Here is a 26,961-nt window from a genome sequence, read left to right as displayed (position 1 = left end):
TAATTGTGAGACTTATAATTGTGCCAAGCATGTTTTTTTACTCAAGAGACAGTATTGTATATTTAACATACACCATCTTTAATTATTTGTCCTGTTGAACAAAACCCCTATTCCCGATTGTATATATGTGTCGTAGACGTGTACATTGTATGGTCAGGGTATACAACGTCTTTATTTTCATACGAGACACTCACACTTACAATTGTACATTGTATGATATATGCAGATACATGAGATCGCTGTTTCCTGCTGTGGACTGGGGAATAGAAAAATGAACTTTGAGTCGATAACATCTGGTTTGTGTCGAGTAACAGAGTCAATAAAAGAGCTGCATACAATGCAGATTGTTATGACCTGTAGGTCCCATCAGTGCAGTTTGCGTTAACTAAGTATTTTCATTGGTTCTTTTACACGGTAGAGCTTATATAAAGCAAAACCGCCGGACAGTACTTGTTCAAATTGTTGCTTGGAGTAGACAATTCTCCATCTAGCGTTTCGCATGTGTCGGTGACTGCAAAGTATAGCCAGAAAGTGGAAGTCATGATGCCCATGCTGCTTAACTGCTAGGACCATTGTTAGTCAAGGGAAGTCGAACTGGTGAGATCTAATAGCTCGAAACAGTGTACACTGCATGTAGAACATCTCGCGATGCTTTTCCTGCGAGCAGTTTTGTGGGGGGTCAATTTCATTTTACCAACTTGTTTTCAGCCGCTTTGGACAGCAGGCGGAAACGTCCGTAGACAAGTAAAAAACTATTTTTTCGCGCATCCTTTCAAACTCTGCCACCATATTACTACGTCACCTGGGGACAAAGATCGATCACAGTTTCGCAGTAACTTCACGCTAATAAATATTGCAGCCGAAAGTTCCGGGTTAATCCATCTTGTCACGTGAGCTGTGACGTACAGTAGCTTTGTGATGAAACAACTTCCCCGTTGGGCTTGGGAAATTTCGAGCTTTTCTTCACCACTGCAAGAGAAGGAAAATTCAAACCCTGGCTGTAGCGGTGTTAGTTTCTTCCACCTAATGTCAATGCACCTCAAGAAAATAAAAGTTTGTTTTTCTTTGAATCTCCTGTTGTTGCTATGGTTAACGGAGACTCAGTAACAGATTGGTACAAAATACTACACATAATCCTGAGTCGTCTGTTTAACACTGTTTTGATATGTAAAGCAATGTAAAAGTGTCCAGCTCCACCAATTGTACAGGAAGATTATAAGTTCCATTAATTCACTCATGTGCAATCAAATGTCTTCGTTTCCTTAATCTGACGAATACGCGTGCTGTCGTCAACTGGTTTTGAAACATATATTTTTTTTTCAATTAAAAAAAACACCTCAGAAGCAATGACGTCATCAATTATGACAACACGAAATCACGAACGTATGCCCTTGCACAGGAAAAACGACTCGTCTTGTCGCCGCACAGTGAAATTTACGAACTTTAGCCGGGACAAAATTGTCGAATTCGCCGCAATTCCCTGTTGGGTGTTGAAACATACACCGCACAGCATGAGTCGAAACCAAAAGACCATCCGTATGCGTTGGCACACGATTTTGCTAATATTGACGGTTTGTAAGGATCGAGGATCGAAAGAGCAAACATACTCCACAGCAGTGGGGAGACTTACAACACACTTCATCAAGACGTGGAGCAACAGACAACGTACGACCACCTTCAACATCCCGTACCAGACACACAAGCATACAACACATTACAACTGGCCGATAATGACACAGATACTTACGACCAACTGCATCAACATGCAACAACAGTAGAAGCTTACAGTGGTTTACAGACTGACGAGAGTTGTGATAGATTACACAAAGTTCAGAGCGTCCAAGTCAATGTCCATCGAAACCATGACGTCACAGGCGAAACTTACGCCGTTGTCAACAAAGGAGTAAAGTAACACCATCGCTTGTGCTGTGTGGAATTTCAACACTTTAATATGTTTTAAATCAATGCTGTCTTTGTTTTTGTTTTGTTTCAAATGAAAGTTTGTGTACTTTGAATTCCATGTTTTCTTTACAGCCAATAAAGATTTAGTAACAGTTTTTCTAACAATTCTCACAAGTAATCTTTAAAGTTGTCTAGATATATATCTGCAAGCGAAATATATATATATCTATAGACAACTTCAAACAAGCGACTTAAAATTACTTCCAGGAAATGTTTTGTTTCGGTTCTATTTCTTATTTTTGTTGCGAATCGAGTGCCATGGTCCATGTATTTTCTTTCACGTTTCACGAAATCCATTATGGCAGCGTTGTCATCTACTTGCGACAATAATTGTGAAACTTACAATTGTGCCAAGCATGTTTTTTACTCAAGATACACTATTTTATATTCAGCATACATCATCTTTAATTATTTGTCTTGTTTGGACAAAACCCCAAACCCGGACTGTATATATGTGTCGTAGACGTGTACATTGTATTGCCAGGGTATACAACGTCTTTATTTCCATACGAGGCACTCACACTTACAATTGGACATTGTATAATATATGCAGATACATGAGATCGCTATTTCCTGCTGCGGACTGGTGAATAGGAAAATGTAACTTTGAGTCGATAACATCTTGTTTGTGTCGAGTAACAGAGCCAACAAAAGACCTGCATACAATGATGGTTGTTATGACCTGTAGGTCCCATCAGTGCAGTTTGCGTTAACTAAGTATTTTCATTGGTTCTTTTACACGGTAGAGCTTATATAAAGCAAAACCGCCGGGCAGTACTTGTTCAAACTGTTGCTTGGAGTAGACAATTCTCCATCTAGCGTTTCGCAAGTATCGGTGACTGCAAAGTATAGCCATAAAGTGGAAGTCATGATGACCATGCTGCTTAGCTGCTAAGACCTTTGTTAGCGGAAGTCAAACTGATGAGGTCCAATAGCTCGAAACAGTGTACACTGTATGTAGAACATCTCCCAATGCTTTTCCTGCGAGAAGTTTTGTGGGGGGACAATTTCATTTTACCAACTTGTTTTCAGCCCCTTTGGTCAGCAGCGGAAACGTCCGTAGACAAGTGTAAAACTATTTTTTCGCGCATCCTTTTCAATCTCTGCCACCATATTACTACGTCACCTGGGGATAGAGATTGATCACAGTTTCGCAGTAACTTCACGCTAATAAAGATTGCAGCCAAAAGTTCCGGGTTGATCCATCTTGTCACGTGGACTGTGACGTACAGTAGCTTTGTGATGAAACAACTTCCGCGTCGGGCTTGGGAAATTTTTAACTTTTTTTCACCACTGCAAGAGAAGGAAAATTCAAACCCTGGCTGTAGCGGTGTTAGTTTCTTCCACCTAATTTCAATGCACCTCAAGCATATGTAAAATTGGTCAAATCTTGCATTTGTACAGGAAGATTATAAGTTCCATTAATTCACTCATGTGCAATCGAATGTCTTCGTTTCCTTAATCTGACGAATACGCGTGCTGTCGTCAATTGGTTTCAAAACATATATTTTGTTTTCAATGAAAAAACACCTCAGAAGCAATGACGTCATCAATTATGACAACACGAAATCACGAACGTATGCCCTTGCACAGGAAAAACGATTCGTCTTGTCGCCGCACAGTGAAATTTACGAACTTTAGTCGGGACAAAATTGTCGAATTCCCCGCAATTCCCTGTTGGGTGTTGAAACATACACCGCACAGCAGGAGTCGAAACCAGAAGACCATTTGTATGCGTTGGCACACGATTTCGCCAATATTGACGGTTTGCAAGGATCAAGGATCGAAAGAGCAAACATACGCCACAGCAGTGGAGTGGTTTACAACACACTTCATCAAGACGTGGAGCAACAGGCAACGTACGACCACCTCCAACACCCCGTACCAGACACACAAACATACAACACATTGCAGCTATAACAGTGGTTCTTAACCTTTTTCTATCACGCCCCTTTTTAGTAACGGTCTTGTGCCTTACGCCCCCCTAAACTGTAAATAGGTTTTATAAAAACATAATATCTATCAATTTAATCTTGTTTATTTTAACTAGAATTACGGGACCAATAAACGGTTTGTGACGAAACACATGAATCATCACAAAAGGTATTTTGTGACGCAATGGTTTCTTTGTGATGTAACAGTAATTAAACTACAAAGGCGGATTTTTCATTTAAAGTACAAGATTTTTGTTCCGAAACTGTAAGAAAAATATGACAGACAGCATAGGACATTAAAGTCACTACAAAAAATGAAGTTTTGGTATAGAGCTTGCGCCCCCCATGAGAATTGGTTGACGCCTCCCCGGTTAAGAACCACTGAGCTAGACAATAATGGCACAGATACTTACGACCAATGTTAGCACAAAAATATACCTCCCATAATACATATTATTGTGATGGTATCCCAAAAAGGGTTTAAACAGTCTGAAAAAAATCCAAAGCTTTTGTGTATTTGGAATAAGGTTCAGATTTTCTTTTCTATTCGCCCTAAAGTCATCGCTTCCTTGATCACAGCGGAGTAGAAACTTAGTTGAAGCGAGGGTTGCTCAGTTTCCTTCTACTGTTAACTTTTACTCCACTTTCACAGTCGATTGTTTCACCATATAAACGTGACGTATTATACTTATTGTCTGTATCACATCACAAAGAAACTTTCAGAACATGACGTTACGTCTTTCACAGGGCGAGGGGGGGATTGGTCTGAAGAACCCGCATCGCTTTCTATGCGTAATATTGGAAGTTAGTGTTGAAATCACAGGTACGGGTCCTGTTACATAGAACACAGGGACAGATACTTGAAGAATTTCGACAATTGCAGGTTTGAACGGAGAGTTATAGATGCAATATTATTGTGTTGGTGTACAGGCAGAGTGTTGTAAAATGACTTTTGTCCTTGGAAAGCATGTAGGTTATGACTACGCAGCCTTCCTTCCGGTAACTAAGGCACTAATTTTTCATGTTAATCAATATTCGTGTCCAATAAAAAGAGAATATAAATGGAGATTCCCACTAGGTGTTGCACTGCCTGACTTTATTATACGTCTGTTAATTCCAAATGAATTGAATTTCAAAGTAGATTCATGAAGGGCTTTACCCTGCGTGGCATCGAAACTCCTACGAATAAGTGGTAGTGATACTTCCCCAGCGTTAAAACTCTTCATATCTATTGATAATTGCAATGCTGCCGCTTGGACAAACAAACTTACGGATATATGCACGTGGATGGCCCTGCATCATTACCACTGCTGTGGTGAAGCAAACGTTGTTTGTAGCTGGAAGTACAAAGTTGTTAAGAACGTATAGTGATGCAAACTGTGGTGAGCGACTGCGAGCGGTCGGCTACAGACTTTGTTACTATAATTTGCCAGTTCTGATTAATTTGAAAACAGAACTCGCATATTTGTAATTAAAGGAAAGTTTGGTTTGTGGGAAAAGTGCAAAAGTGATTTTAAAGATTTTGATTCCTGCAGATCGCTTGATATTATTTCTCCACATCCAATATCTATTTAAGATAAGGAAAGACGTTAAGACTTAATCACTATTTTGCAAATGGTATTCATAAAAGTTTTGTTTTTCTCTTTAATCTATGTGAAAATAATTTAAATAATGAAAATAAAATAAGATTTGTGATTAGAAAAGCGAGTGTCGACGTCTTAAACATAAACAAGATGGAATTACTGATCGTAATGTTTGGAATTTTTGCTTCCTGTTAACACTTCACAAACTTGGCACAAGTATGACGACCACAGGGAATATCTGATCGGACCCAAAGTTAATTTATACACAGAAGCTAAAACAGCATGCAATACAAGTAACGCACACCCGGCCAATGTTAAAACAACAACGATATTTCATTTGGAACAGTGAAAGGTAAATTACCTCCAATAATTCTATTTATTTTTTTAGAATGGTGGAGTTCCTTTTGAATCGAATTTTCCAAACGTAGAAACAATAAAAAGGCCTTTACTTGCTGATTACAGCTATAAGTTAATTATAGTACGCCAGAAACATAAAATTAGGTTTCACCACCGAGAAAACACGATCAACAACTGGATTGTTCTTTCTTTCGGTGAAAAAATAACAAAACAAACAACTTTGCGTTGTATAACAAAAACAAACAACTTTGCGTTGTATAACAAAAACAAATGTATTTTTCTGTCCTATTGTGTCCGAACCACTCGGCTCCCTCAACATGAGCGGCAAAAAAATTTTTTTCTTCATATAACTGTTTGGTTTTCGTTATTGTAGCACGCCCGTATTCATTCTACATCGGAGCAAGACGAGATTCGCGAACAAACAACTTTACATGGACGGATGGATCAAGTGTTAACAGTAGACAGTGGAGTGAAGGCGAACCAAACAACATAGATAAAAGAGAGTATTGTGTGATAATGGGAAGGATTGAATCACTTGATCGAACATACAGATGGAGAGATGTTCATTGCTCGTTTACATCGAGATACATTTGTGAAAGAAACCCATCAGGTAAGATGGCTGCTAAAAAATCCAAGTTTCTTGCTGTGAAACCGCGTTGTTGTAAAAAAAACCCTTACCAAGTGCAGGGACCTAACTAAGCTGCTGAATTTAAATAGGTGTTTGTTAAGTCAACAAAAAAGTTTTAACCGTGTTCCTTAAATTTAGCCTCGAACCAGGCGTATGAATAAACTCGATGATAATTTTCTTAAGAAAGTTCGGCTTTGAAAATATGGTGATAAGTTGTGTTTTAAACAGCTAAGGCGTCTATGGCAACCACAACCACCACTTCTGCCTTCCCCAATACAACAACAACAACCACTAGTACAACAATACCATCCACAACAACAACCACCACTAGTAGAACAACAGCCCCAACTACAACAACAACATCAACAACCACCAAAAGAACAACACCCACAACTGCAACAACAGCTACAACCACCACCACAATACCCCCAACTACAGCAACAACCACCACCAGAAGAGCAAAATCATCCACAACCACCACCAGTACAGAAATACCATCGATCATCACCACCAAACGTAGCGTAACTATGACAACAAGTGAAGTCCTACCAGCAGATAGCGAAACAACATCCCTCCCTAATGGTACGATTCAATAACCTACCCAGGTTAAAGCTAAAAGAGATTTTTTTAAGTTTAAAGTTTGTAATCGTTTTTGTTTGTTAGATTAAAGTTCGTAGCATAATCAGATGCCTTTTCATTTTCCTGAGTTATGCATCCGTCTGACGACGACCCATTTTTTGTTATTTTATCCCTTATGCCTTGAAAAAATAAACGTATTTGAATAACATGTAATCACCTGGTTAACGACATTGTAAACTGAAATTTGATTGCAGACACTTCATCTAATCAATTGCCACCAAGCTCTAAACCAAACAACAACAACTTCATAATTTTTGCTTCAGCTGGTGTTGGGGGTTTTCTCTGTCTCGCCGTTGTTTGTGTCATATTTTACAAAAGAAGGAGGTAAAAGCATTTACGTCACACCTTGTCAAGTGTGTGTTGATATGTTTTGAATTATAATACATGTTTATCCATAAATCTATATAATCTTATCTAGAAAACTATTAGTTGAAAACACAACGTAGTTTTACATACCTCGGAGTGCCACCTTATTTGGTTTAGTGTCCACGATTATATTTCCTCTAAAAACGTTGTGGCAACCACAGGTGTGCGCTGATTGCTTAAAATCTAATACATACATGTCTATAGACTTTTTGTTTCATTCGGATATTAATGAAATTGGTAAAAGTTCATCTCACTGTCCCCAATGCAGGGTTAAAGTATTAAGTTGGCCGAACTGTAACAAAGTTTTTGCTTGAATTAGAGCTGAGGACAAACTCGTATCGACGAATGTTCAAACGGAAAACGTCCACGGTGAGAACTATGTTTTGTTTTCCCCCTTAATATTGTTGCGTGCAGATGTGTTTCAGTCATTTGGCCTGATTACCAGTGGAACCCCCCCATTGTCCAATAACGCGGTTTAGTAATTCTAACCAGAATATTGCGCCTGCAGAATTTGTTCGTCGCCTGTAATAGTTGAGAAATGCTGATTTTTTGAAAACAGAAACACTTTTTTGCCAGAACAACACTGGAAACACTAATGTTTCACATAATGTTTGTGTGCCTGTGCCACAGGTCTAGAATCTCAACCAGGAAATCGTGACAACTCTGAAGAATTCCCAGTTGTTGAAAAAAGTTCTTCGGGACAACAAGTTGACAGGATTCAAGAACTTTCATTTGATTCTGCGTTGAGTGCAACATACGCTACTGCACAGGATGAAAATATTAATCAACTGCAAGTGTCGCGGATTGAAGAGCAAACATACGCCACAGCACTGGATGTAGAACCTGTGGATAATTACGACCAACTTCAACTGGAGTCTGAGACTTACAACGCACTTCATCAAGACGTGGAGCAACAGGCAACGTACGACCACTTCCAACATCCCGTACCAGACACACAGACATACAACACATTGCAACTGACCGATAATGACACAGATACTTACGACCAACTGCATCAACATGCAACAACAGTAGAAGCTTACAGTGGTTTACAGACTGACGATAGTTGTGATAGATTGCATAAAGTTCAGAGCGTCCAAGTCAATGTCCATCGAAACCATGACGTCACAGGCGAAACTTACGCCGTTGTCAACAAAGGAGTAAAGTAACACCATCGCTTGTGCTGTGTGGAATTTCAACACTTCTACATGTTTTAAATCAAAGCTGTCTTTGTTTTTGTTTTGTTTCAAATGAAAGTTTGTATACTTTGAATCCCATGTTTTCTTTATAGCCAATAAAGATTTAGTAACAGTTTTTCTAACAATTCTCACAAGTAATCTTTAAAGTTGTCTAGATATATATCTGCAAGCGAAATGTATATATATCTATAGACAACTTCAAACAAGCGAATTAAAATTACTCCCAGAAATTGTTTTGTTTCGGTTCTAATTCTTATTTTTGTTGTAAATCGAGTGCCATGGTCCATGTGTCTTCTTTCACGTTTCACGAAATCCATTATGGCAGCGTTGTCATCTACTTGCGACAATAATTGTGAGACTTATAATTGTGCCAAGCATGTTTTTACTCAAGATACTGTATTGTATATTCAACATACATCATCTTTAATTATTTGTCTTGTTTGGACAAAACCCCAAACCCGGACTGTATATATGTGTCGTAGACGTGTACATTGTATTGCCAGGGTATACAACGTCTTTATTTCCATACGAGACACTCACACTTACAATTGTACATTGTATGATATATGCAGATACACGAGATCGCTATTTCCTGCTGTGGACTGGGGAATAGGAAAATGTAACCTTGAGTCGATAACATCTTGTTTGTGTCGAGTAACAGAGCCAATAAAAGAGCTGCATATAATGCACGTTGTTATGACCTGTAGGTCCCATCAGTGCAGTTTGCGTTAACTAAGTATTTTCATTGGTTCTTTTTCACGGTACAGCTTATATAAAGCAAAACCGCCGGACAGTACTTGTTCAAATTGTTGCTTGGAGCAGTGAATTCTCCATCTAGCGTTTCGCATGTATCGGTGACTGCAAAGTAGCCACAAAGTGGAAGTCATGATGACCATGCTGCTTAGCTGCTAGGACCGTTGCTAGCGGAAGTCAAACTAATAAGGTCTAACAGCTCGACACAGTGTACACTGTATGTAGAACATCTCGCGTTGCTTTTCCTGCGAGCAGTGTTGTGGGGGGACAATTTCATTTTGCCAACTTGCCTTCATTTTTGTGCCAGAAGAATTTAAAAAACGTTTACGGAAAAAAACGCTGCAGACAGATGACCACTGCTTTTTTTTAAAATGAAGAATGTTTCACGATTTTGCGTGTCTTTCTCTTGCATGGGCCAAGCTCGACGTAAAAGGTCTCATCGGTGCAGCTTGGTGTGACTATGGACGATCTTGCTGACCAAACGGCCAAGCAAAGTCTTTGTGGTAATTATACAATCACCGTCATCTGTTGGGCACAAAGCTTGGTGCAACTTTCCGAACCTTGTCTGCAGTCAGTTTTTTTATATTGTTATTCATAATACTTCCTTTACAACATTGTTAAAAGCCGAGGTAACGTGTGTTTATGCTTGGTACCATTCCACCGTGCAACTTTCCGGGTGTGACGTTTTCCCTCTCGAACAGAAGCGGATAAACAAACGTAGGAGTATTTGATCAATGATAAAACGAAGCTACATCGATACCTACACGTAAGATACAAAGGAAGTGTTGAACCACAGGTATGAGCTTCATGGACTAACGTTAGTTAAGCCATAGTCTTACTACAGCAGCATGCGTTTGTTAATATTCGGTTAAAGTGGAATCACAGCTTGACCAAAGACCAGTTTCTAAGTTGGTAACTGTTGTGTTTTGGAACACAAGTTAGTGAATCTGTTTGTTCACTTATTTGCTGTCATTTAACCATGAAGACAGAAAAGTTACATACGTCACTGGTTGGGTTGTTGCGCAATTGTTACAGCAAGGATTTTAAATATTGTTGAGAGGTTGATAGAAATGATAAATGTAATAAATAATATAAATAAATTAATAGTTAACAAACAAATTGTGCTCCGTATGGAATAAAAATGCGTCTGCCATCACCACAAATAAATATCACACGTCATATGCTTCCTTTAATGGTTTTCACTGTAGTTACACGTCTTCTCTCCAATGTGTGACGCGTTTCGATTATCAATCAGAACCACGCGAATGTGGGAGGTGTTGCGTCAATAACGCTGTGGTGAAACCAACCAACGTAGCTTCTTACGTAGACGTAAGTGGTGAATCTATGACAGAGGCTCAGTAAGGTTAGCTGCAAAATCGTTCACAGCATAGTGAGTTTTACAAGATGTTCAAGTTTATGTTGTGTTTCAGAGTTTGCCGATGTAATTCGCCTTTTGTGAACACATTAAAGAAAGTAGATTTTCACATAAGTTAGCAGGAGTTTATAGAATTTTGTAAAACAAAACAAATAATTTTCATGGAGTTTTTGTCATGAACAAGCGACTTTGGGTGATTGTTTCTGTGTGGGAGTAATTACATTTAATGTCGATTCTAATACGTTCTAACAAGTCCGATTGTTTCGTTTCACATTAATGTCCTAGGAGTTATTTTTACAAATGGGTAATTGTGACGTAAATCTGCTATTCAAATTCTTCTTAACATTTTTCTTTTATAATCCTGAAAACATGTGTGTTGTGTACATCGCGTATGAATGTTAATGAGACACAATTACGTAATTGTATAATTAATACAGGTTCTATCATATATATGTGTGTGTATTGCTGGTATTAGCACAGGCAACATGAAAGTACAGACCATAATACTTGGATTTATGCTTCCTGTTGTTTTTGCGCGAACTTGGTACAAGTATGACGACTACAGGGAATATTTGATCGGACCTCGAGTTAATTCATACACAGAAGCTGAAACAATGTGCCGTGGACACCAAGGCAATGCACACAATACATTTCTCGCCAGTGTTAAAGAAACAGCCATATTTAACTTCCTTGTGGGGAAGATTGGAACAGTTACAGGTAGATTTGTCGTTTGCATGATACTTTACCGCGGATTTTTGTTCGGGAAATAAATTTACTTAAAAATGAATTCGTTTTTATGAAAATACAAGGTTATGGAAAATGAAGAACGTGTGGGTATATTATGCTAAAATTAACGAACGTTTTGTTACTTATGGACAAGCTCAAGTGAATTTAGTACACTTAGTGTTAAGTAAAGACTTTTTGTTTTTTTTTCAAAAAATTTACATGGATGTGTTTCCAGGGTTAATTCCTCGGATATTTGTAATATTAGATCGCAGTCAGATTCTCAGTAAATCTTAAAGCTTGTGTTTCAAACTTTGGCAAAAAAAAGTTTTGCTGAAAGAAGTAACTTTTAACAAACGAATCGTAAAATTATTTAAGGATAATATGGCGTACGTAATGCGTTTGCTCATCGTTGTACAGCTGTTCCATACTCGTTCTACATCGGAGCAACACGAGTTCAGGGAAAAAACAACTTTATATGGACGGATGGATCAAAAGCTGACAGTGGGCAGTGGTTTACAAACGAACCAAACAACGCTGGTGGAAATGAGGATTGTGTGATAATGGGATGGCTTTATGAACTTGATCCAACATACAGATGGAGAGATGTTCCTTGCTCGTTTACATCGAGATATATTTGTGAAAGAAACCCAGGTAATCAATACAAAATATTTTTTTTGTTCGCAATCATCTTTGTAAAAACATCTGTTCCTTCGTAGTGTGCAAGCAATCAGCCTTCCTTATTCGAAACAACAGCAATTTGTGTTCGGTATAAAATAATGCTCTGCACAAAGGCACCGACTGCACTTAATCAGCATCACCGCACACTAAGTGGTTGTATTTGCGCTTTCTTATTGTTGGGTTAAACATAGAAACCTTCACAGGAAATTAAAATCGCATTTACTTTTCATAAATACACATATTCAGATTTATTCATAACATGTCACAATGTGCACAGCTACGACGTCTACGTCAACACAACCAAAGATCACAAAAACTCCTGCTACCACTACAACATCCAGTACAACAACAATATTAACAACTACAACCGCAACAGCAACAACGAAAAGTAGTTCTCCAATAGCAACCAGCCAAGTCCAAACAACTGCTTTCGGACAAACGGCGAAACATAATGACACGATTAGTCAAACAAATCCGACAACTTCGTATTCATCCGCGTCTGGTTTAACAGGCAAGTAGAAAGTTTTGCGTCATTGTATTTTGGAGATCGCTTTTGTTTCAACGTTAATGAGCTTTTATAAATTATACCATGTCTTGTGTTTTGGTGACTGAGCATGAATTTAACCCTATTTCGTAAATATTAAATATCGTATGTCTTCACTAGACTCTTCATCTGGCAACTTACCACCAAATACCAACAACAACTTGTACATTATTGTTGCTCCGGTTGGAGTTGGAGTTCTTCTGTTTATTTTCAGTCTACTGATGGTGTTTCACATTCGCAGAAGAAAACGGTAAACGTTTATCATAAATAAGTTGACAAACAGCACTTTATAAAATGTGCCATAACATAAACAATAAAATACAACGCAAAATTAATTAGTGGTCAATTTCGCTTGGCTGTTAGTTTAAACCAGGGGCGGGCAACATACGGCCCGCGACGGGATGTTGAGCGGCCCGCAGACAGTTTCCGGTCTTACATGATAATGTGGCCCGCTGCCACAGTCTGCCGCAATCCCCCACTACTTGCTTACTACGTTAAATTATAGTGATTGTTAGTTATTCTTTAGTTCTTTGTTTTCTTTGTGTTTTTAGATTCTTTGTTTTCTGTTAAAATTAGATTTAGAGTTTACAGTAAATATCCGGCCCGCCAAGTACTTCATTTTTTCATATCAGGCCCGCCGACTGGAGAAGTTGCCCGCCCCTGGTTTAAACGGTCGCTCTAAAAACCCATTGTAGGCATTGTGGGCATCGTAGGCATCGTAGGCATCGTAGGCATTGTAGGCATTGTAGGCATCGTAGGCATTGTAGGCATCGTAGGCATTGAGTCTAGGCATAGATTTAATGCCTACAAAGCCTATTATGCCTACAATGCCCAGACACCATGCGTACAATGTCTACGACACCTACAATACCAAGACTCAATGCCTACAATGCCAAGACTCAATGCCTACAATGCCTAGGATGCCTACAATGGCAGTTTAGAGGCACCCTTAGTTTAATAAGATTGTTGATAACAAATTTATTTTTTGTTGCATTTAGTGCTGAAGGCAAGACAAACTCAACGATTAATGAAATGGAAAACACGAATTGTGAGTAATTTTTCCAGTTATGTTTACATTAATGATCTCTGTACGTTGGTATGAGTGCGTGACGTAGCTCGGTATAAGGAACGTTTAATTGTTGGTGGAGAGGGACCGGTTTTAACCCACATATATTAACTCGCAGGTCGAGATTCTAAACCAGAAAACCCAACCAATCCTTCACGTAAAAGTAAAGGAAATTCAACAAAACGGAAATCCGGAAGCGAAACCATCATAAAGAACAACAATCTCAGTCATGACGTCACAAAACCGGAAACACAGACGTACGTAATTGCAGAAGATGTTAATCGAGTCGACGAAGAATGTCCTTACAGTGAAATTGATAAGTTTCAAAACGAGGAAAGTTACGACGTTTTACACAAAGCCCAGCAGAATGGAGATACATATGCCAAACTACAGGGGCAAAATCCACATGAAAATCCGTATAGATTAGCACAAGAAGTTGATAACTTTGAGCAAGATGACAAAATTCAAGAACTCACATACGACACTGCGTTGAGTGCAACATACGCTACTGCACAGGATGAAAACATTAATCAACCGCAAGTGTCGCGGATTAAAGAGCAAACGTACGCCACAGCACTGGAGGTAGAACTTGTGGATAATTACGACCAACTTCAACTGGAGTCTGAGACTTACAACTCACTTCATCAAGACGTGGAGCAACAGGCAACGTACGACCACCTTCAACATCCCGTACCAGACACACAAACATACAACACATTGCAACTGACCGATAATGACACAGATACTTACGACCAACTGCAGCATGAGGCGACGACAGAAGAAGTTTACAGTGGTTTACAGACTGACGAAAGTGTTTCTGAAACTTACGATCAATTACACAAAGTTCAGAGTGTCCGAGTCAATGTCCATCAAAACCATGACGTCACAGATGAAACTTACGCCGTGGTGAATAAAACAAACAACTAATTGGTTTTATTGTTGATTATCTTCACCTGCATTTAAAACGTGAATTGTGTTAATGGCCATACCTGGGTTCGAACCCACATTCTTCGGTGTTCATGACTTTTGTTTACTCCAAGAAAGACTAAGCAAAACGAATAAGTTTGCTTGTAGATAACGTGGCGTGTGTCCGTTTTGTCGTGGAAAATGGTCTTTCCATTTGTTCTGCCTTAATCGAAACTTGATTTATTTTATTCAGCACTTGTAAAATTCGAGATGTACGATGTAATCACCCTTACAATAATATAATGACCATTTTGACGTAACAAGTCCAACAAGGCTTGTATTTGCTACAAGCATTTCCCAACTTCCGCTCAAGTTGGCAAATATGTGCGTACTTCTTGTGTATCACATGTTTATCAATAAAACGTTTGTTAGTAAAGCGGTCAACTGTTGAAAGTTATTATCTTTCTAATTTGCATTGTGATATTTAGTGTTGGGCACAAAGCTTGGTGCAATTATCCGAAACTTGCCTGCAGTCAGTTTTTCATTATGTTATTATTCATAACATTCCTATCCAACATTGTTAGAAGCCGAGGTAACGTGTGTTTATGCGTGGTATCATTCCACCGTACAACTTTCCGGGTGTGACGTTTTCCCACTCGAACAAAAGCGGATAAACAAACGTAGGAGTATTTGATTAATTAAAAAACGAACCTGCATCGATTCTTACACGTAATTTATAAAGGAAATGTTGAACCACAGGTATGTGCTTCATGGACTAACGTTAGTTAAGCCATAGTCTTACTACAGCAGCATGCGTTTGTTAATCTTCGGTTAAAGTGGAATCGCAGCTCGACCAAAGACCGGTTTTTACTTAGGTAAAATTGTCGTGATTTCGAATATCTGACAAATTAGTGAATTTGTGAATTCGATGATTTGCTGTCATTTAACCGTGAGGACAGGAAAGTTACATACGTCACTGGTTGGGTTGTTGCGCAATTCTTTCATGGCAAGGATTTTAAAAGTTGTTGAGAGGTTGATATAAGTTATAAATGAAATAAATAATATAAATAAATTAGTAATTAACAAACAATTTGTTCTCCGTATGGAATAAAAATGCGTCTGCCATCACCAACAATAAACATCAGACGTCATATGCTTCCTTTATAGAATGGTTTTCACTGTAGTTACGCGCCTTCTCTGCAACGTGTGACGCGTTTCGATTATCAATCAGAACCACGCGAATGTTGGCGGTGTTACGTCAATAACGCTGTGGTCAAACCAAACAACGTATATTCTTACGTAGACGTAAGTGGTGACTCTAACAGAGGCTCAGTAAGTTTAACTACACAATCGTTCACAGTATGGAGTTTTACGAGATGCACAAGTTTATGCTGTGTTTCAAAGTTTGCCGGTGTAATTCGCCTTTTGTGAACAAATTAAAGAAGGGAGATTTTCACATAAGTTAGCAGGAGTTTGTAGAATTTTGTAAATTGTGAAACAAAACAAATAATTTTCATGGAGTTTTTGTCATGAACAAGCGACTTTGGGTGATTGTTTCTGTGTGGGAGTAATTACATTTAATGTCGATTCTAATAGGTTCTAATAGGCCCGCCTATTACATTGATATCATAGGAGTTATTTTTACTTATGGGTAATTGTGACGTAAATCTGCTATTCAAATTTTCGTTAACATTTATCTTTTAAAATCCTTAAAAACATGTGTGTTGTGTACATCGCGTATAAATGTTAATGAGACACAATTACGTAATTGTACCATTAATACAGGTTGTATATGTGTTTGTGTTGTTAGTCTTAGCACAGACAACATGAACGTATTGACCATAATACTTGGATTTATACTTCCGGTTGTTTGTGGACAAACTTGGTACATGATGGACAACCACCGCGAATATTTGATCGGACCCAAAGTTAATTCTTACAAAAAAGCTGAAGAAGCATGCAGTAAACAGAATGCACATCTCGCAAATGTTAAAACAACAGCTATGTTTAACTACCTGGTTGGGAAGATTGGAACAGTTACAGGTAGTTTTGTTGTTTGTACGATACTTTACCCACGGATTTTTGTTCGGGAAATAAATTTACTTAAAAATGAATTCGTTTCTATGAAAATACAAGGTTAAAGAAAATGAAGAACGCTTGGGAATATTTTGGCAAAATTAACGAACATTATGTTACTTTTAACAAACGAATTGGTGTATGTTGTTTGGTTGACTGATTGTTTTACCTGAAAGAAGTAACAAATGTTATGTTGATGTTGCTACCAGGCATATTGTATTTATGTCTTATGGCACGATTAAACGTGAACTTTTGTTCACCGACAGTTCGACTGCTTTAACGCGTTTAATTGTGACAGTATTAAAATATTCAAAACATGAAAGGTGTAACTTTCAACAAACAAGTTTTTGCCCACGTGCAGCTGTTCCATACTCGTTCTACATCGGAGCAACACGAGTTCCGGGAACAAACAACTTTAAGTGGACGGATGGTACAAGTGCTAACAGTGGACAGTGGGTTCAAACAAACGGAGAACCAAACAACGCTGGTGGAAATGAGGATTGTGTGATAATGGGATGGATTTACGAACTTTTACGCCCACCATACAAATGGAGAGATGTTACTTGCTCATCAGTTTCGAGATACATTTGTGAAAGAAAACCTACACGTAATCAATACAAAATAACTTTTTTGTTTGCAATCATCTTAATTGTAAAAACATCTGTTCCTTCGTAGTGCGCAAGCAATCAGCCTTTCTTTTTCGAAACAGCAGCAATTTATGTCATGCTGTCTGTGCAAAGGAACCGACTGCACTTAATCAGCATCACCGCACACTAAGTGATTGTATTTGCGCTTTTTTTTGTTGGGTTAAACATAGAAATCTTCACAAGAAATTAAAATCGCATTTACTTTTCATAAATAAACATGTTCAGTTTTATTCATAACATGTCACAATGTGCGCAGCTACGACGTCTACGTCAACAAAACCAAAGACCACAAAAACTCCTGCTACCACTTCAACAATATTAACAACTACAACTACAACCACAACAACAACAACAACTACTACCACTCCAACATCCAGCACAACAACAATACCAGCAACTACAACCACAACAGCAACAATGAAAAGTAGTTCTCCAATAGCAACCAGCCAAGGCCAAACAACTGCTTTTGGACATACGGCGAAACATAATGACACGATTAGTCAAACAATTCCGACGACTTCGTATTCATCCGCGTCTGGTTTAACAGGCAAGTAGAAAGTTTTTGCGTAACACTATTTTGGAGTTCGCTTTTGTTTCTATGTTAATTAGCTTTAATAAATTATACCGTGTCTTGTGTTTTGCTGACTGAGCATGAATTTAACCCTATTTCGTAAATGTTAAATATCATATGTCTTAACTAGACTCTTCATCAGGCAACTTACCACCAAATACCAACAACAACTTGTACATTATTGTTGCTTCGGTTGGTGTTGGAGTTCTTCTGTTTATTTTCACTCTACTGATGGTGTTTCACATTCGCAGAAGAAAACGGTAAACGTTTATCATAATTTAGTCAAACAACAACACTTACGAAATGTGCCATAATACAAACAATAGAAAACAACGCAAAATTAATTAGTGGTTAATTTTGCTGGGCTGTTAGTTTTCTAAGATTGCTGATAACAAATTTAGCTTTTTTGTTCCATTTAGTGCTAAAGGCAAGACAAACTCAACGATTAATGAAGTGGAAAACACGAATTGTGAGTAATTTTTCCAGTTATGTTGACATTAATGATCTCTGTACGTTGGTATGAGTTGTCATTGAGGGAGACTCAAAGTTAAAGCTTGGGGTTTATATTAACACAGCTACAGAGTAATCAAGTGATCAGAGATATTGTGTCGCGTACTTTGCTCTGTATAAGGATTGCTCAACTGTAGTAACGTGGGTGGATGGGGAGCGGTTATAACCCACATATGTCACCACGCAGGTCCAGAGTCTCAACCAGAAAACCCCGCCAATCCATCACGAAAACGTAAAGGAAAATCAACCAAAGCAAAATCCGGAAGCGGGACCATCATAAAGAACAACAATCTCGGTTATGACGTCACAAAACCGGAATCACACACTAACGCCATTGCAGAAGATGTTGATCGAGTCGATGAAGAATGTCCTTACAGTGAAATTGATAAGTTTCAAAACGAGGAAAGTTACGACGTTTTACACAAAGCCCAGCAGAATGGAGATACATATGCCAAACTACAGGGGCAGAATCCACATGAAAATCCGTATAGATTAGCACAAGAAGTTGATAACTTTGAGCAAGATGACAAAATTCAAGAACTTACATACGACACTGCGTTGAGTGCAACATACGCTACTGCACAGGATGAAAACATTAATCAACCGCAAGTGTTGCGGATTGAAGACCAAACATACGCCACAGCACTAGAGGTAGAACCTGTGGATAATTACGACCAACTTCAACTGGAGTCTGAGACTTACAACTCACTTCATCAAGACGTGGAGCAACAGGCAACGTACGACCACCTTCAACATCCCGTACCAGACACACAAACATACAACACATTGCAACTGGCCGATAATGACACAGATACTTACGATCAACTGCAGCATGAGGCGACAGCAGAAGAAGTTTACGGTGGTTTACAGACTGACGAAAGTGTTTCTGAAACTTACGATCAATTACACAAAGTTCAGAGTGTCCGAGTCAATGTCCATCAAAACCATGACGTCACAGATGAAACTTACGCCGTGGTGAATAAAATAAACAACTAATTGGTTTTATTGTTGATTATCTTCACCTGCATTTAAAACGTGATTTGTGTTCATGGCCATACCGGGGTTCGAACCCACATTCTTCGGTGTTCATGGCTTTTGTTTACTCCAAGAAGACTAAGCAAAACGAATAAGTTTGATCGTAGATAACGTGGCGTGTGTCCGTTGTGTCGTGAAAATCGGTCTTTCCATTTGCTCTGCCTTAATCGAAACTTGATTTATTTTATTCAGCACTTGTAAAATTCGAGATGTACGATATAATGACCCTTACAATAATATAATAACCATTTTGACGTAACAAGTCCAACAAGGCTTGTATTTGCCACAAGTATTTCCCGACCTTCGCGCAAGTTGGCAAATATGTGCGTACTTCTTGTGTATCACATGTTTATCAATAAAACGTTTGTTAGTAAAGCGGTCAACTGTTGAAAGGTATTATTTTTTAATTTGCATTGTGTTATTTAGTGTTGGGCACAAAGCTTGATGCAACTATCCGAAACTTGTCTGCAGTCAGTTTTCATTATATTGTTATTCATGATACCTTCTATACAACATTGTTAGAAGCCGAGGTAACGTGTGTTTATGCGTGGTATTGTTCCACCGCACAACTTTCCGGGAGTAACGTTTTCCCACACGAACAGAAACGGATAAACATACGTAATTTATAAAGGAAGTGTTAAACCACAGGTATGAGCTTCATGGACTAACGTTAGTTAAGCCATGTAGCCTTACTACAGCAGCAAGTGTTTGTTAATATTCGGTTAATGAGGAATTGCAGCTGGACCAAAGACCGGTTTTTACTTTGGTAAAATTGTCGTGATTTGGAATATCTGACAAATTAGTGAATATGTGAATTCGATGATTTGCTGTCATTTAACCATGAAAACAGGAAAGTTACATATGTCACTGGTTGGGTTGTTGTGCAATTGTTTTGTGGCAAGGATTTTAAACGTGGTTCAGAGGTTGATAGAAATTATAAATGAAATAAAATAATATCAGTAAATTAGTAATTAACAAACAAATTGTTCTCCGTATGGAATAATAATGCGTCTGCCATCACCACAAATAAATATCAGACGTCATATGCTTCCTTTATAGAATGGTTTTCACTGTAGTTACGCGCCTTCTCTGCAACGTGTGACGCGTTTCGATTATCAATCAGAACCACGCGAATGTGGGCGGTGTTGCGTCAATAACGCTGTGGTCAAACCAAACAACGTATATTCTTACGTAGACGTAAGTGGTGACTCTAACAGAGGCTCAGTAAGTTTAACTACACAATCGTTCACAGTATGGAGTTTTACGAGATGCACAAGTTTATGCTGTGTTTCAGATTTTGCCGGTGTAATTCGCCTTTTGTGAACACATTGAAGAAAGTAGATTTTCACATAAGTTAGCAGGAGTTTGTTGAATCTTGTAAATTGTAAAACAAAACAAATAATTTCCATGGAGTTTTTTCATGAACAAGCGACTTTGGGTGCTTTGTTTCAGTGTGGGAGTAATTACATTTAATGTCGATTCTAATACGTTCTAATAAGTCCGATTGTTTCGTTTCACATTAATGTCCTAGGAGTTATTTTTACAAATGGGTAATTGTGATGTAAATCTGCTATTCAAATTCTTCTTGACATTTTTCTTTAATAATCCTGAAAACTTGTGTGTTGTGTACATCGCGTATGAATGTTAATGAGACACAATTACGTAATTGCACAATTAATACAGGTTATTATATATATGTGTGTGTATTGCTGGTATTAGCACAGGCAACATGAAAGTATTGACCATAATACTTGGATTTATGCTTCCTGTTGTTTTTGGACAAACTTGGTACAAGTATGACGACTACAGGGAATATTTGATCGGACCTCAAGTTAATTCATACACAGAAGCTGAAACTGCATGCAGTGGACACCAAGGCAATGCACACAATACATTTCTCGCCAGTGTTAAAAAGACAGCCATATTTAACTTCCTCGTGGGCAAGATTGGAACAGTTACAGGTAGTTTTGTTGTTTGTATGATACTTACCTGTGGATTTTTTTGCGGGAAATAAATTTACTTAAAAATGAATTCGTTTCTATGAAAATACAAGGTTAAGGAAAATGAAGAAAGTGTGGGAATATTTTGCCAAAATTAGTGAACATTATGTTACTTATGGGATAGACAAGCTCAAGTGCATTTAGTACACTTAGTGTTAAGTAAAGACTTTTTGGCTTTTATTTTAAAAATTTACATGGATGTGTTTCCAGGGTAATTCCTCGGATATTTGTAATATTAGATCGCAGTCAGATTCTCAGTAAATCTTAAAGCTTGTGCTTCAAACTTAAGCAATAATTGCAAAATAAGTTTTGCTGAAAGAAGTAACTTTTAACAAACGAATTGTAAAATTATTTGAGGATAATATGGCGTACCTAACGCGTTTGCTCATCGTTGTAAAGCTTTCCCATTCTCTTTCTACATCGGAGCAACACGAGTTCAGGGAAAAAACAACTTTAAGTGGACGGATGGATCAAAAGCTGACAGTGGACAGTGGTTTGGAGGCGAACCAAACAACAAGGATGGAAATGAGGATTGTGTGATAATGGGATGGGTTTACGAACTTGATCCAACATACAGATGGAGAGATGTTCCTTGCTCATTTGCTTCGAGATACATTTGTGAAAGAAACCCCTCAGGTAATCAATACAAAATATTTTTTTTGTTCGCAGTCATCTTTGTAAAAACATCTGTTCCTTCTTAGTGCGCAAGCAATCAGCCTTCCTTATTCGAAACAACAGCAATTTATGTGATGTATAATAAATGCTCTGTGCAAAGGCACCGACTGCACTGAATCAGCATCACCGCACACTAAGTGGTTGTATTTGCGCTTTCTTTTTGTTGGGTTAAACATAGAAATCTTCACAAGAAACTCGCATTTACTTTTCATAAATGCACATGTTCAAATTTATTCATAACATGTCACAATGTGCACAGCTATGACGTCTACGTCAACACAACCAAGGATCACCACAACTCCTGCTACCACTTCAACATCCAGCACAACAACATTATCAATAACTACAACTACAACCGCAACAGCAACAACCAAACGTAGTACTACCATGGCAACCAGCCAAGTCCAAACCACTGCTTTCGGACAAACGGCGAACCATAATGACACGTTTAGTCAAACAAATCCGACAACTTCGTATTCATCCGCGTCTGGTTTAACAGGTAAGTAGAAGTTTTTGCCTAACTGTATTTTGGAGATTGCTTTTGTTTCCATGTTCATAAGCTTTAATAAATTATACCGTGTCTTGTGTTTTGGTGACTGAGCATGAATTTAATGAATGTTAAATAGCGTATGTCTTAACTAGACTCTACATCTGGCAACTTACCACCAAATACCAACAACAACTTGTACATTATTGTTGCTTCGGTTGGTGTTGGAGTTTTTCTGTTTATCTTCAGTCTACTGATGGTGTTTCACATTCGCAGAAGAAAACGGTAAAAGTTTTATCATAAATAAGGACGAACAACACTTTATAAAATGTGCCATAATATAAACAATTAAAAACAAAGCAAAATTAATTAGAGGTCAATTTTGCTGGACTGTTTGTTATCTAAGATTGCTGATTATAAACATAGTTTTTTGTTCCATTTAGTGCTGAACGCAAGACAAACCCAACGATTAATAAAGTGGAAAACATTTGTAAGTATTGTTTTTAGTTATGTTGACATTAATGATCTATGTACGTTGGTATGAGTGGAAGGAATTGTAATTGAGTGAGCCTCAAAGTTAAAGCTTGGGGTTTATATTAACACAGCTACAGAGTAATCAAGTGATCAGAGATATTGTGTCGCGTACTTTGCTCGGTGTAAGGATTGCTCAACTGTAGTAACGTAGATGGATAGGGAGCGGTTATAACCCACATATGTTACCACGTAGGTACAGAATCTCAACCATAAAACCCCTCCAATCCTTCACGTAAAAGTAAAATAAAATCGACAAAAGGAAAATCCGGAAGCGAGACCATCATAAAGAACAACAATCTCGGTTATGACGTCACAAAACCGGAATCACAAACGTACGCCATTGCAGAAGATGTTAATCGAGTCGATGAAGAATGTCCTTACAGTGAAATTGATAAGTTTCAAAACGAGGGTTACAACGTTTTACACAAAGCCCAGCAGAATGGAGATACATATGCCAAACTAGAGGAGCAAACTCCACATGAAAATCCGTATAGATTAGCACAAGAAGTTGGTAACTTTGAGCAAAATGACAAAATTGAAGAACTTACATACGACACTGCGTTGAGTGCAACATACACTACTGCACAGGATGAAAACATTAATCAACCACAAGTGTCGCGGATTAAAGACCAAACATACGCCACAGCACTAGAGGTAGAACCTGTGGATAATTACGACCAAGTTCAAATGGAGTCTGAGACTTACAACGTACTTCATCAAGACGTGGAGCAACAGACAACGTACGACCACCTCCAACACCCCGTACCAGACACACAAACATACAACACATTGCAACTGACCGATAATGACACAGATACTTACGATCAACTGCAGCATCAGGCGACAGCAGAAGAAGTTTACAGTGGTTTACAGACTGACGAAAGTGTTTCTGAAACTTACGATCAATTACACAAAGTTCAGAGTGTCTGAGTCAATGTCCATCAAACCCATGACGTCACAGATGAAACTTACGCCGTGGTGACCATAACAAACAACTAGTTAGTTTTCATTGTTGATTATCTTCACCTGCATTTAAAATGTGGTATAATTCTGTTCATAGCCAGACCGGGGTTCGAACCCACTTTCTTCTGTGTTCGACATGAGTTCCTTTCAATGACTTTTGTTCAAGGCACGAATCGATTTCCAGGACACTTTTGTGGGTGTATGACTGACGTTTTATAGCGACCTTGTACCTAAACCAATATGCTTGCTCGTAGATTACGTGGCGTGTGTCCGTTGTGTCGTTGAAATCGGTCTTTCCATTTGTTCTGCCTTAATCGAAACTTGATTTATTTTATTCAGCACTTGTAAAATTCGAGATGTACGATGTAATAACCCTCACGATAACATAAAAACTTTTTTGACGTCACAAGTCCAACAAAGCTTGTATTTGCCACAAGCGTTTCCCAACTTTCGCGCAAGTTGGCAAATATGTGTGTACTTTTTGTGTTTCACATGTTTATCAATAATGCGTTTGTTAGTAATGCGGTCAACTGTTGAAAGTTATTATCTTTCTAATTTGCACCAATTGTGATAAATATTCCTAAGTCGTCTGTCTGTTCAAAATTTTTTCGACATATATATTTCGCCTGTGTTTACAGGCATCACCAGTATCGCTAAAAAACAACACAACAACGCAGTTAACCAACAGTAATACAAGATTATAAAAATGTAAAAGCGATTCAAAGAAATCAAAACTCTCATTTCTAATTTGCATTGTGATATTTACTGATCTGATGCACCGATGCAAGGACAAATCTACACATTGTTTTGCAATAATATCGCGACCACCCTGCCCGTATCTTATGTTCTTTTCCCGTTACAGACAGGACAGAGGGCAGTGTAGTCAGCATTCGCATTCTTAAGTCCGCAACAGCTATTTTCTAAGCTGTGCATGAACTCGTGGTGACGTCAGAATCTCTGGATGAGTGCAAAGTCAGCGATAGAACCGAGTCAGAAAAAGGGAATTTCGAGTGTTTGAGCGCGCATCACACAGTAACAAGAATGTTTACCCAGAAAAACGACCGATGCAAAAAGTGCAAACGATTGCAAAACTACAGTAGACGAATTTCAGGTTTGTTTTCGAACAGACAAAATGCATGTATTCTGCGGTAAATATTAAATTGTCCAACGTTACGTCACAGTCAGAATCGACTACACGGAGTATGGTCATGTATTCCCTTAAAATACAAAACCAAACCACTAAAATCTTAGTTTTAATCACTGCGCTTTCATTGCCCATTATCTTCCAGCCGCTAAATCCACCTGCTCTTTTTTGGCTTTAGTGCCAGCAGATTGTATATTATGTGCGGTGATTATTCTAATATGCGATCCATGTTAAGTTACCAACAAGAGTCGATCAGATTTTTTCCCAAGAAATCCATCGAGTATTTCGGGCAATAAATCTACACTAAAAAGGGGTGACCAATTCCAACGTAAGTAAACCAACTGACAGATTGCATCCAGAGAAATTGCGGACAGTCACAAAGCACAATAATTTACTTGGTGAACGAAACAACACAGTATGGTTGTATACACCTGTAATGATGTGTTTATTTACTGAGTCTTAAGCATCGAACCTTTATTAAATGTAAATATATAGCGGAGTTATGTTTTACGTACTACGTTACAACCACTGACATCGTAACAACGTTTTAATTGTTTTTTATAAAGTAACGTATACCAGTAATACCGTTTACAGAGGCTTAAAAATGGTCCTTGTAGTCAATCACACGATACCGATGACGAACAGCAAAAAAGTGCGGTTTTAAATTTTATCACCTTGTACAAGGATTACAGAGATCCAATGAGCGGTAACGAACTTTTAAGAATATTCCACCACCACACACTGCCATTGTTCTCTGCTAAAAGCAATTACCCGTGAAGCACAAGCTGTGATGTTCATGATGAGCTATATCACTTCAACTCCTTGCATTTTCTTCCTTTCTTGGGTAAATACGCAAATATTGAATCAAAATATACGGTTGTTTATCAAAGAATTGCTTTTGCATATTTCAGGTAAAGTTACGCAACGAATATACACCAACAATATTCGTCGCTGTACTGGTATGTATGCGTTATATCCACAGTTGTGACAATTTGGGCAAAAATAAGATTTACAAATCTAATGCTGTAACAACCTGCAGTGTGTAACCTTCCAGTCAGGTGAAGTTCAACAGAAACCGTACATGACAACATCCAAAGACAAATCTTTCCTTCAGTTAATTCTAGACAAATGGGTGACGTTATTCAAGTCACGCAACTAGAAACACGTCGTTAAGAAGAAGATGGTTCTGTTTTGTGATTGGCCTATGTAATAGTTGGCAGTTGGCAGTTGCAGCGTTCAACTTTCAGCAGTTCCAAGCAAAGCGAAGGAAAAACATACGGGTTTCGAGCAGAAGAAAGCGCGGAAAACAGTTAATCGCATTTCCATCGAAGGTCATAGGGAACGTAGAAAAACCTACACGTTAACAAAAGCGTATCCGCCGGCTACAGAGTTCCATGTTAAATGCTTGTGTGCGGGTTCACAGTGAGTTGTTTTACTTCGGTGCAGCCTATGTAGACATTTGAATTTTTGAATTATCGATATTTTAATTTTAGTACTTTGAAGAACTTGCCAGTGGTAACATATACGGTTCTATGTTAAATACAGGGTTTATTCTACAATTAATCGTGGAATTCCATCGAGTAAAAATGAACAAGTTTATGTT

General features: G+C 38.2%; 3 protein-coding genes across 3 annotated transcripts; all 3 read left to right on the top strand.

Annotated features, from left to right (window-relative positions):
• Window positions 1–11,261: 11,261 nt before the first annotated feature.
• On the top strand, window positions 11,262–12,373 carry LOC145912348 (alpha-N-acetylgalactosamine-specific lectin-like). Its single transcript, XM_082999792.1, has 3 exons — window positions 11,262–11,513; window positions 11,940–12,173; window positions 12,239–12,373. The coding sequence occupies exons 1-3, from the start codon at window positions 11,282–11,284 to the stop codon at window positions 12,292–12,294; spliced, it is 522 nt and encodes a 173-aa protein (XP_082855918.1). The 5' UTR covers window positions 11,262–11,281; the 3' UTR covers window positions 12,295–12,373.
• Window positions 12,374–12,467: 94 nt separating this feature from the next.
• On the top strand, window positions 12,468–15,146 carry LOC145890795 (uncharacterized). Its single transcript, XM_082981887.1, has 4 exons — window positions 12,468–12,711; window positions 12,865–12,994; window positions 13,743–13,792; window positions 13,929–15,146. The coding sequence occupies exons 1-4, from the start codon at window positions 12,468–12,470 to the stop codon at window positions 14,735–14,737; spliced, it is 1,233 nt and encodes a 410-aa protein (XP_082838013.1). The 3' UTR covers window positions 14,738–15,146.
• Window positions 15,147–21,284: 6,138 nt separating this feature from the next.
• LOC145890778 (ladderlectin-like) lies at window positions 21,285–22,372 on the top strand. The gene is made up of 3 exons (XM_082981886.1): window positions 21,285–21,516; window positions 21,955–22,191; window positions 22,257–22,372. Exons 1-3 carry the CDS (start codon window positions 21,285–21,287, stop codon window positions 22,310–22,312), a joined length of 525 nt encoding a protein of 174 aa, XP_082838012.1. The 3' UTR covers window positions 22,313–22,372.
• The last annotated feature ends 4,589 nt before the right edge of the window (window positions 22,373–26,961 follow it).

The sequence above is a fragment of the Ascidia mentula genome, chromosome 1 (genome assembly GCF_947561715.1).
Source record: "Ascidia mentula chromosome 1, kaAscMent1.1, whole genome shotgun sequence".
NCBI lineage: Eukaryota > Metazoa > Chordata > Ascidiacea > Phlebobranchia > Ascidiidae > Ascidia > Ascidia mentula.
The sequence above is the reverse complement of the archived record's forward strand: the minus strand, read 5'-3'. Positions and strand labels throughout refer to the sequence as shown.